This window comes from Ylistrum balloti, unplaced genomic scaffold (genome assembly GCF_031769215.1).
Source record: "Ylistrum balloti isolate Yb309-2 unplaced genomic scaffold, AGI_CSIRO_Ybal_v1 Utg370230, whole genome shotgun sequence".
Lineage (NCBI taxonomy): Eukaryota > Metazoa > Mollusca > Bivalvia > Pectinida > Pectinidae > Ylistrum > Ylistrum balloti.
The window spans coordinates 127,905-140,948 of record NW_026782190.1 but is presented as its reverse complement, the minus strand read 5'-3'; the positions used below and the strand labels follow the sequence as shown (position 1 = coordinate 140,948).

The window sequence follows — 13,044 nt, the reverse complement described above, 5'->3', positions numbered from 1 at the left end:
TACATACCTGAAATTTGTCATTTCTATTTCTAAATGGTAAAGGTATTTGTTCACGAAAGTAGATCAATAAACAAACCGATATCTTGGAGAGACATTGACAAGAGATCATAACGGCAGACTCACCTGAAGTTGTCAGTGTCTTTCTCTCAAATAGAGATTGGGATTTATGTTTTGAAGGTTGGAGACAATACCATGTAACATGATTTTATTTCATTGTGATATTATAACTGAAGTTGATCCCTGGATTGAGAATATCACAGGCACAGTGTGTTGTCTTTATCAACCGTTCCGACAAACTGAGTTGAAGTGGAGAAACGTCAATCAGATTATGCCACAAAGATTCTCATCATCATACTCTCCAATTCATATTTTGTCACTTATTTTAGCATGTCGTTACATTGAATTTCTCCAGTGTCAATTTCAAGTCAATCATCTGTCACAAAGGGAAAGATTGTCGCCATCTTTGGGTTAGGGTCAGAATTCTTGAGTATATTGAGGATTAGATCATTAAATTATCCAATAAAAGAAGAGTTACTTAACAATTATTTTAGAATTTGTTTTAGCTGATAGACTGTGATTTAAAAAAACATAACAATAGTATAGTGATATTAAAAGATTGGTACACAGAGATATGTGTTTTTCTCAAGTCTACATCACAACCAGAAACAAAACACATGAGCTCTCACAAGTGTTGTTTGACAGCTGGGAAGCTTTGTACTCCCTCATCTTATATCCCTTCCTGGCTTATTGTAATGTCTTCATAGTCCACAATATGTGTATAGTTATTGATCTGGTGACAGGTGCTTTGATAGGAAATCAATATTAACAGAAATATTGTCATGTTTCTTTGTCAAGTGAAAACTCGATAAAACTCCAGCGAAAGTGTCAGTCATCATTTTATCGTTCAAGCTGCATGCTTTCAGAACGACCATGTCCAGGTTATGATGTCTTGGTGACACTTTGTAAAGATCCTCCAGCATGCCTTATCAATAATGGATCTCACCTTTTCATGTCTGTGTGGCCCTAGCTGTAATGATAATGCAAGATCTTATCAAGCAAAAAATGCTTTTTTTTTCCTGTTTTCATCCTTTTCATTGTTTTTTTTTCTCCATTTTAGCTGATATGTTGTTGTATTCTGTCTGTAGACTGTTGACATTTTCAACATCTTCCACTGCAAGCTTTCTTCTAAACTATTAAATGTTAGTGCCTGAGTTGCATCATTTTGTGACATGAATTATTGACTGGTACTGATATCAGTTTAGTTGAATAACAAATCAGACTAGTGATATTTTGAATCCTCTAAAAGGGTAAACCTATGAATAATAAAACTGAAAACTTGTGATGATGCTCAGATTATTTTCATTGTGGTCCGTTTATATATAACGTATCTTATAATGACAGACATACAGGTTGATGGTTTCCTGTTCATATCAAAGATATTTTGTGAGTTTACAGAATATCAACATTTTTTGGGAGTCTGAAGTACAAGTGGAATGTAATAATAGTATTTCAGACAAATGAGTGAACTTCAAATAAAAATTAAAAAAAGACCGAAGAAATCTGTGTTAAAAATTTACTTGAATGAGTAATATATCCTTGGACTACATGTAGTTAAGTTATGTTACAAATACATTTACAACCACAAGTATATTTGTCTTCTGTTATCTGCTAATGACCTTTACCTTTAGGTACCTATGTATGTTTGGGACCTAATTATATAAATGACCTGTACCTATTTAGGTCATGATGACCTTTATTCCTCATGCTTCGCTTGCATTGTCTGCCGTGTGCATCCACCGTCGGCCATGCATGAACTTTTGACATTTCACATTTCTTCTCAAGTTCCACCAATGGGATTGAGTTTAAACTTGCATGAAATGATCCAGAGATAGCCCTGACATGTTTTTATTTTTTGGGTATGTCTGAAATCCAAGATGGCCACCATCTTGAAAAATATATTGTAAACTTCTTCTCAAGTTCTACTAGTGCCATTGAACTAAAAATTGGTGGGAATGTGAAGGAAAGGTAGCCAACAAAGTGTTACCATTTTTCAACCTCGTCAAAACTTTGATACAGGAGCCAGGAAGGCCATTTTGTAACATTATTGCACAGTCATAATTTTCCTGTGCAACACATATTCCAAACTTCGTAAGTTTCACTGGTGGGATTGAGTTCAAATTTAATGTCTAACTTATGGTCATGACCAAGTGTTCTTATTTCTTGAGGTATGTCTGAAATCCAAGATAGCTGCCATCTTGAAAAACATATTTTGAACTTCTTTTACAGTTTCACTGGTGCCATTGAGCTAATAATTGGTGGGAATGTTAAGGAAAGGTAGCCAACAAAGTTTTGTTATTTTTCAACCTTGTCAAAACTTCAATACGGAAGCCAGGGAGGTCATTTTGTAACATGATTGCGCAATCATGATTTCCCTATGCAAAACTAAAAATGTATTTCAAACTGTTTCACTGATGTGATTGAGTTTAAACTTTACTGTCAAAAAATAGGTAACATTTGTAACAGTTACTTACTCCTCACCAAAACTATCATCTGCATTATGGAAAACAGCTTCTCAGTAAGATTTTATTCAATGTTGAAAAATAAGCCATATTCCTGCTCTAAGTTTTTGTGTCAGATGACCATTTAGGTCCATGAGCCTCTTGTTATACCTATGTATATGTGGGACCTAAATGTCCTTCTTCTTTATACACCTATGTATATGTGGGACCTAAATGTCCTTCACCTTTATATACCTATGTATGTGTGGGACCTAAATGTCCTTCACCTTTATACACCTATGTATGTGTGGGACCTAAATGTCCTTCACCTTTATACACCTATGTATGTGTGGGACCTAAATGTCCTTCACCTTTATATACCTATGTATGTGTGGGACCTAAATGTCCTTCACCTTTATATACCTATGTATGTGTGGGACCTAAATGTCCTTCACCTTTATACACCTATGTATGTGTGGGACCTAAATGTCCTTCACCTTTAAATACCTATGTATGTGTGGGACCTAAATGTCCTTCACCTTTATATACCTATGTATGTGTGGGACCTAAATGTCCTTCACCTTTATACACCTATGTATGTGTGGGACCTAAATGTCCTTCACCTTTATATACCTATGTATGTGTGGGACCTAAATGTCCTTCACCTTTAAATACCTATGTATGTGTGGGACCTAAATGTCCACCTTTATATACCTATGTATGTGTGGGACCTAAATGTCCTTCACCTTTAAATACCTATGTATGTGTGGGACCTAAATGTCCTTCAACTTTATATACCTATGTTTTTGTGTAGCCCAAGTGACCTTCACCTTTATATACCTATGTTTTTTTGTAGCCAAAGTGACCTTTACATTCGTATACCTATGTTTTTGTGCAGCCGAAGTGACCTTCACCTTTATATACCTATGTTTTTGTACAGCCCAAGTGACCTTTACATTTATATGCCTATGTGAGTGTGAAGCATAGGTTACCTTCCACTTTACTTGTGTATGTGGGGAACCTGTGTATATTGGGCTGCAATAGCTCAGTTAGTTTCAGCATTGGCCTTTGTTACTTCAGATAGAGATTGGAGGTATGTGGTTTGACATTCCCTACCCATGGTGATTTGTTTTTCTCAGGAAGCTTACAAATGGGTCAGTTTTTTCTGATATGGTTGTGTTCTTGGGCAAGAAGTCTTGCTTTTGAAGAGTTTGAGACATACCTCCTGTATACTGTTCACTGGGGTAGCTGTCAGCTACTGCAAAGAGACCCCACCCCTAAATGGTGCTTGGTGTTCATGGACAGAGCAATACACCCGGCAAATAGTCAAATTCATGTGGAAATTAACCTTCACAATTTCCTTAATTTGATATCATTCCTTGTTTTCTGACCTGTTTGTTCCCAAATGTTTTTTGAAAGGAATTATTCAATACCAATCTGTTAAACTCCTCCCTACTATGTGATGAGTTACTGGGCGTTTGGGTATTACAGTGTGAGAGTGGAGTGTATGCTGTAGATCACCTACCATCTCTACCACAGGTGTTGATGATTTTGACATGATAGATGTATAAGTGTGGCTGTTGTTTCTATTGTACAGTATACATATTATGTTTGTGAAATATCCAGTCAGGTTACTAGTGTGCTTTATTTTATCAGCAGGTCACCCTAATTGAGTGTATTGTAGTTAGACAGCTGTCTTTAATGAACGTGTAAACTTCACCTGGTGAGAGACATTGTTTATACTCTAATTACAGATTGGCTTGATACATAACTAGGGATAGAGTAAGATAATATGCCAAGGATTTAGTTATGGACATCAAGGTTGAGTTACAAAGTCAAAGACTTATTTGAATACCTATAAGATAGGATTGTCTTAAACCAGAGGTAAAGAGCTTTATACTTTCCCAATCATGTGTGGACATGACACATCCTATAACATTTTACCATGTTGAAATAGAGTACGGATGTGGTTGATCAAATGTATTATGGAATGAAGTAGGTAAGGAGATAGCCTGTCAGAACAGATAGTGTTAAGAGATACAGACCAAAACATTTCAATTTGATCAGAGACCATGCTTTTGATAAAGGTGCAGGAAGGGCGACCATTTTGTACCATAAATCAGAGAAAATGTAAATCTTCATCTTTGAAAATCTTTGCGTTTATATATATGTATATATATATATATATATAAATGAGTTTCCATTTCATATGATATTTATGTAACAAGTCTCATAAATGACATCTGAAATAGAAATTTTTGCAAATACTGCTGAAGACATTCTTAATTTTCATGTCAAACATAAAATCCTGTGGGTTCTCTATCTGTGGTCTCCATTGTGACGTCACAATGTATATCTCATTATCTAATCCTGATGATACAAGTTACATGTGGTAATACACAAACAAACATATTTCATTGTGATATTCACTGACAATAACCATTACCTGAAATACTGGTACAGTCAGAGGCGGACAACTTTCCCCTGTAGATAGAACTAGTGATAACCCCAATCAGTTAAGGCTGGACCAGGCCCTCCCTTGAGACTGTTTACATGCTCTCTGTAATTGTCTAGGCGGCTGGTGTACCTATTCATCATGACATAGATGGATTTGGAAGAACCCCAAGTTGCTTGAGAATAAGTGGTTACAGACCTTGTCCGTTATTTCACTGTGTTTTGTTAATGACAGAACGGTAATTGTCAAGCACCTCCATATTTTGTTTCAGTACACACCAATACCTGTCTGGTACAGCTTCTTCATCAATGTCTTATAAACAAATCGTGACACACCAAAAAGTTAGAGGTTATACCACAGATAGCAGATACATTTATACCAAAAAGTTAGAGGTTATACCACAGATAGCAGATACATTTATACCAAATAGTTAGTGATAATACCACAGATAGCAGATACATTTATACCAAAAAGTTAGAGGTTATACCACAGATAGCTGGAATATTTATACCAAAAAGTTAGAGGTTATACCACAGATAGCAGATACATTTATACCAAAAAGTTAGAGGTTATACCACAGATAGCTGGAATATTTATACCTAAAAGTTAGAGGTTATACCACAGATAGCTGGAATATTTATACCAAAAAGTTTGAGGTTATACCACAGATAGCAGATACATTTATACCAAAAAGTTAGAGGTTATACCACAGATAGCAGATACATTTATACCAAAAAGTTAGAGGTTATACCACAGATAGCTGGAATATTTATACCAAAAAGTTCGAGGTTATACCACAGATAGCTGGAATATTTATACCAAAAAGTTAGAGGTTATACCACAGATAGCTGGAATATTTATACCTAAAAGTTAGAGGTTATACCACAGATAGCTGGAATATTTATACCAAAAAGTTTGAGGTTATACCACAGATAGCAGATACATTTATACCAAAAAGTTAGAGGTTATACCACAGATAGCAGGAATATTTATACCAAAAAGTTAGAGGTTATACCACAGATAGCAGGAATTTATATAAAAAGTTAGAGGTTATATATATATATATATATATACCAAAAAGTTAGAGGTTATACCACAGATAGCTGGAATATTTATACCAAATAGTTAGAGGTTATACCACAGATAGCAGATACATTTATACCAAAAAGTTAGAGGTTATACCACAGATAGCAGGAATATTTATACCAAAAAGTTAGAGGTTATACCACAGATAGCAGGAATATTTATACCAAAAAGTTAGAGGTTATACCACAGATAGCAGATACATTTATACCGAAAAGTTAGAGGTTATACCACAGATAGCAGGAATATTTATACCAAAAAGTTAGAGGTTATACCACAGATAGCAGATACATTTATACCAAAAAGTTAGAGGTTATACCACAGATAGCAGATACATTTATACCAAAAAGTTCGAGGTTATACCACAGATAGCAGATACATTTATACCAAAAAGTTAGAGGTTATACCACAGATAGCAGGAATATTTATACCAAAAAGTTAGAGGTTATACCACAGATAGCAGATACATTTATACCAAAAAGTTAGAGGTTATACCACAGATAGCAGATACATTTATACCAAAACGTTAGAGGTTATACCAATAGCTGGAATATTTATACCAAAAAGTTCGAGGTTATACCACAGATAGCTGGAATATTTATACCAAAAAGTTAGAGGTTATACCACAGATAGCTGGAATATTTATACCAAAAAGTTAGAGGTTATACCACAGATAGCTGGAATATTTATACCAAAAAGTTAGAGGTTATACCACAGATAGTGGATACATTTATACCTAAAAGTTAGAAGTTATACCACAGTACCAAAAAGTTAGCGGTTATACCACAGATAGCTGGAATATTTATACCAAAAAGTTAGAGGTTATACCACAGATAGCTGGAATATTTATACCAAAAAGTTAGAGGTTATACCACAGATAGCTGGAATATTTATACCAAAAAGTTAGAGGTTATACCACAGATAGCTGGAATATTTATACCAAAAAGTTAGAGGTTATACCACAGATAGCTGGAATATTTATACTAAAAAGTTAGAGGTTATACCACAGATAGCAGATACATTTATACCAAAAAGTTAGAGGTTATACCACAGATAGCAGGAATATTTATACCAAAAAGTTAGAGGTTATACCACAGATAGTGGATACATTTATACCAAAAAGTTAGAGGTTATACCACAGATAGCAGATACATTTATACCAAAAAGTTCGAGGTTATACCACAGATAGCAGATACATTTATACCAAAAAGTTAGAGGTTATACCACAGATAGCAGGAATATTTATACCAAAAAGTTAGAGGTTATACCACAGATAGCAGATACATTTATACCAAAAAGTTAGAGGTTATACCACAGATAGCAGATACATTTATACCAAAACGTTAGAGGTTATACCACAGATAGCTGGAATATTTATACCAAAAAGTTAGAGGTTATACCACAGATAGCTGGAATATTTATACCAAAAAGTTAGAGGTTATACCACAGATAGCTGGAATATTTATACCAAAAAGTTAGAGGTTATACCACAGATAGCTGGAATATTTATACCAAAAAGTTAGAGGTTATACCACAGATAGTGGATACATTTATACCTAAAAGTTAGAGGTTATACCACAGTACCAAAAAGTTAGCGGTTATACCACAGATAGCTGGAATATTTATACCAAAAAGTTAGAGGTTATACCACAGATAGCTGGAATATTTATACCAAAAAGTTAGAGGTTATACCACAGATAGCTGGAATATTTATACCAAAAAGTTAGAGGTTATACCACAGATAGCTGGAATATTTATACCAAAAAGTTAGAGGTTATACCACAGATAGCTGGAATATTTATACCAAAAAGTTAGAGGTTATACCACAGATAGCTGGAATATTTATACTAAAAAGTTAGAGGTTATACCACAGATAGCAGATACATTTATACCAAAAAGTTAGAGGTTATACCACAGATAGCAGGAATATTTATACCAAAAAGAGGTTATACCACAGAGGTTATACCACAGATAGCTGGAATATTTATACCAAAAAGTTAGAGGTTATACCACAGATAGAAGATACATTTATACCAAAAAGTTAGAGGTTATACCACAGATAGCAGATACATTTATACCAAAAAGTTAGAGGTTATACCACAGATAGCAGGAATATTTATACCAAAAAGTTAGAGGTTATACCACAGATAACTGGAATATTTATACCAAAAAGTTAGAGGTTATACCACAGATAGCAGGAATATTTATACCAAAAAGTTAGAGGTTATACCAGAGATAGCTGGAATATTTATACCAAAAAGTTAGAGGTTATACCAGAGATAGCAGAAGATTATAAATTACATAACCAGGTTATGGCTTCTCTTTAGAACCAATGGTTTTATAATACTAAATAGATAAGCAGATTATATAATTGTTGATTACAAAATTAAATACAATATTGCATATTGAAGGATGCAATACAAGGTTGAAATTTATAATGAACAATATCTAGTTAAAATTATAAAATTCAATAAAAGGTTAAAGGTTATAAAACAAAATAGGAGGTCAAAGGTTATAACATACACTACCAATTGTAAGGTTACATTAGACATGCAAGGATAAAAGTTATAACAAAAAAATACGAGGTTAAATGTTATAGCACATAATTATACAAAGCTAAAGGTTTCAGTGTACATTATATAAGGTTATAGTGTACCATACAAAATTCATGATTATAGAACACAAGAAAAGGTTAAAAGTTAAAGCATCAAGTACATTTACAAGGTTGAAGTTTATATTGTAAAAAACAAGGTTAAAAGTTACATCACAATATTTAACTGAAAGTTATTACATAGAATAAAAGATTGAAAGTTATAGTATACAATGCAAAGTTTAAAGTTGTAGAATATCAGGTTAAGATTTATATAATACAATACCAGGATAAAAGTTATAGCTTATACTAGATACTAGATTACACAGACTAAAGGTAATTCAAGATAATACTTAATCACCCATAGATACTTCACCTGCAATTTAATTATGATTATTAAAGCACTGTAGTTTAAGAATAACTTGTTTATTTGGATTTGGTATATAGATCTATTAAGTCACTATATATATGTATGCTAATTTGATATTTTGTGTATGCTAATTTGATATACTGTGTATGCTAATTTGATATTCTAAGTATGCTAATTTGATATTCTAAGTATGCTAATTTGATATGCTGTGTTTGCTAATTTGATATTCTGTGTAAGCTCATTTGATATACTGTGTTTGCTAATTTGATATTCTGTGTATGCTAATTTGATATTCTGTGTATGCAAATTTGATATTCTGTACATACTACGGTAATTTGATATACTGTGTATGCTAATTTGATATACTGTGTTTGCTAATTTGATATTCTGTGTATGCTAATTTGATATTTTGTGTATGCTAATTTGATATTCTGTGTATACTGTGTATGCTAATTTGATATACTGTGTATGCTAATTTGATATACTGTGTTTGCTAATTTGATATACTGTGTTTGCTAATTTGATATTTTGTGTATGCTAATTTGATATTCTGTGTATACTGTGTATGCTAATTTGATATACTGTGTATGCTAATTTGATATTCTGTGTAAGCTAATTTGATATTCTAAGTATGCTAATTTGATATTCTGTGCAGGCTAATTTGATATTCTAAGTATGCTAATTTGATATACTGTGTATGCTAATTTGATATACTGTGTATGCTAATTTGTTATTCTGTGTATGCTAATTTGATATACTGTGTATGCTAATTTGTTATTCTGTGTATGCTAATTTGATATTCTGTAATGCTAATTTGATATTCTATGTATGCAAATTTGATATTCTGTACATACTACGGTAATTTGATATTCTGTGTATGCTAATTTGATATACTGTGTTTGCTAATTTGATATTCTGTGTAAGCTAATTTGATATTCTGTGTAAGCTAATTTGATATTCTAAGTATGCTAATTTGATATACTGTGTATGCTAATTTGATATACTGTGTATGCTAATTTGATATTCTGTGTAAGCTAATTTGATATTCTATGTATGCTAATTTGATATTCTAAGTATGCTAATTTGATATACTGTGTATGCTAATTTGATATACTGTGTATGCTAATTTGTTATTCTGTGTATGCTAATTTGATATTCTGTAATGCTAATTTGATATTCTATGTATGCTAATTTGATATTCTATGTATGCAAATTTGATATTCTGTACATACTACGGTAATTTGATATATTGTGTATGTTTGTTGTAGTTCCACTTCTACAGTCCAAAGGTATCGTGTCTCAGGTGTTTCCACTCCATAACCAGGATACACTGCTGGAAATGAGGAAATGCTGGGTACAGGGATTCCTCAGGAGACAACCACTTGGTATGTCCTTCAGTATCAGAGTGCAGCTGAAATTTCATGATGCTGGTACATGGCCTGATAGTGGGTCATTATTAAATACTTGTATCCATGACTGTTATTGAAACTGTTATTGAAACCCCTGGGACATCATTTGATTATCAGTTGATTTGTAATTGTGTTGTAATTGAGATTTTACTGCTGTGTGGTTGGATATCAAATAGACAAAATTCTCTAAATGTTCTTGACTAGGAAATATAGGTATTTCTGGTCGTAACTAGGCCTCCATCTTTTGTAGAAGTTAAAACTAACCTGCCTAGTAACTTATCATAAAAAAGGAAAAGAAGATAGACATCAGGAGTTGACACTTGTGTGTTACACGATACAGAACTGATGAACCAGCCATTGGACACAGCAGACACAGCAGTAATGTAAGGACTAATACAATGATATATACTGATCAGTTTAATTTAGTAGGTATTATCTTCAGAATACGGTTTGATCAGGTTGAATGTTTTTTTATTTACTGCAGATAAGATTCGGGACTACTTTGGTGTGAAGATTGCTATGTATTTTGCCTATCTCGGTCATTACACACTTGCTCTATGTATCCCAGCATTCCTGGGGGCATTCATATGGCTGTTTCAAGGACAGGATGAGGTGAGCTAAATTGAAATTGTGAAGTATTTCTGAATCATAATTTTTAGCTTTTAGCTTCATGACAGTTAATGTAATGAAGTTTGCTAAAACAAATGGTCTTGAACCAGATTTATAGGTAAAATTCCATATGATCATATGGTCTTCTCGTTAACAAGGTCGCAAATCATTTTATTTTTTGCTTGTAACTTGCATGCAAAGTACTGCAAAGTACTAGAAGGCTCCTTGGCATTGATATTAAAAGTTAAGTGGTTAGATTGTGTTTAAATGCTAAAACTTCTTCTTATAAACCAAAAGCACTATCATCATGTACAATTCTAAAATCCTGATAAATTGGCTGTAGTAACTTGCTGACACTGAGTTTTGCAAAGATTGTGAGTAGACCCTGGTCTTTAAGTGAAATACAATTTTTGAAATACTCGATAACGAATTTTAATTAACTAAATTGTTTAAAATAATGTTTTTCCTGTGCATTGTTCTCCCTTCTAAAAATGAAGTTTAGGAAATGATAGTGATGTCTATTTATGGTCACTGAGGTAACAATTACTGCTTAAGGTGAATGTAATTTTGTTCGTATTCTAGTATTTAAAGCAAGCTAAAAATCTTTTAATAGGACCAATGTAGAGAAATATGATTTAGTCTAAAGTGTTATTTTAACTATCAAACATTGTGGAAAGATTTTTTAGTTTGATCCTCCTCAAAAGTTGCAATGATCACACGTGTTAGAAAAGCATTTAATCATACTTAGTGAGTGATGTAGGCCCCATGGCCCCTAACTTGACCTTAACCTATTATAGAATAGATAAACATGATTGACTTTACACTGAACTGATGAACAGTGATCAACATTTGACCTGTTGTTGACTTGATCAATAGTGATTGACCCTATACTAACCTTTGACCTGTTGTATATAAACAGTGTTTAACCTTACTTTGACCTTTGACCTGTTTTAGACTGTGGATGATCAGTGGTTTGTTGCATTTGCTCTGTTCAATGCATTCTGGGCCACACTGTACCTGGAGCACTGGAAGCGGCGTAGTTCTGAGCTGGCATATGAATGGGGTACCCTGGACAAGAAAGATGAACTTTTAGATGATCCTCGTCCACTTTTCTCAGTAAGATTTATTTTCGCGTTGTGGAGTAAAAGGAAAATGTTCACCTCTCTTCTCCCTCCCTTTTCCACCTCACATACATGGTATAAAGTACATAAAGACATTTATTTGAAGTCAGTCTTCCATAACTTACGTAAACTGTTGTCAACATTTCAAATGAGTAACTATGATGTTGATGGCACAAAGATACTTCTGATTGTGTAGATAGAAATTAAAAAGTAACTTTGTATGTAGATCATTATGTATGTTATTGTGATAGAGTCTTTAACCTTTTTCAGGGAAGTTTACGAGAGAGTCCTGTGACTGGGAGACAGGAACCATACTATGCACCATGGAAGCGTAACTTGTTCCGCTACTTCATTAGCTGGCCAATTATCTTTCTGTGTTTATGTGTGGTTTTTGTTGTTATGCTGCTAATCTTCCAGCTACAGGAGTGGATTAACAGCCTGGTAGCCAAGGCTGATATCCCTGGCTTCTGTACATTCCTGCCAAAGATCCTGCTGGCTGTTTCCATTGGTATCCTGGATGAGGTCTACAAGAAAATTGCTTACTGGCTCAACCACATAGGTATACATTATGTAGGACTGCAGATAAGACACCATTAGGATTCCTGATTTCTTTTTTTCCCACGGAAATGAATGGTGGCAGGAAAATCATGTTTATGCCATCATTTTGTGCATCTGTGTGTGTCTGATTGTTTTCCCATTCGAGTAGACAATATCAATGTGACTCTGATAAAATCATACCATTGAAGAAAATAAACTCGGTCATACTTGCTACAGGTAATGAGATGATGATCTTTGTAGGTCTTTAGGGTCAAGTGTTTGAGGTGAAGGTCACTTCCTTTTTATGTGGAAGTTGTGTGATTGAAGGGATTTTATCAAACTTTGTATATTTGTACCCCTTCGTAAGAGAAA

At 33.6% G+C, this 13,044-nt stretch overlaps 1 protein-coding gene across 2 annotated transcripts in view; it reads left to right on the top strand.

Moving 5' to 3' along the window:
* The window catches only part of LOC132551981 (anoctamin-8-like), a 56,431-nt gene that overhangs the window by 29,004 nt on the left and 14,383 nt on the right, over nt 1-13,044 (top strand). For both annotated transcript variants that reach the window (XM_060216125.1, XM_060216126.1), the window contains exons 4-7: nt 10,265-10,381; nt 10,890-11,017; nt 11,969-12,130; nt 12,406-12,694. In XM_060216125.1, the coding sequence (XP_060072108.1) occupies nt 10,265-10,381; nt 10,890-11,017; nt 11,969-12,130; nt 12,406-12,694 (696 nt within the window). The remainder of the gene's footprint in view (nt 1-10,264; nt 10,382-10,889; nt 11,018-11,968; nt 12,131-12,405; nt 12,695-13,044) is intronic.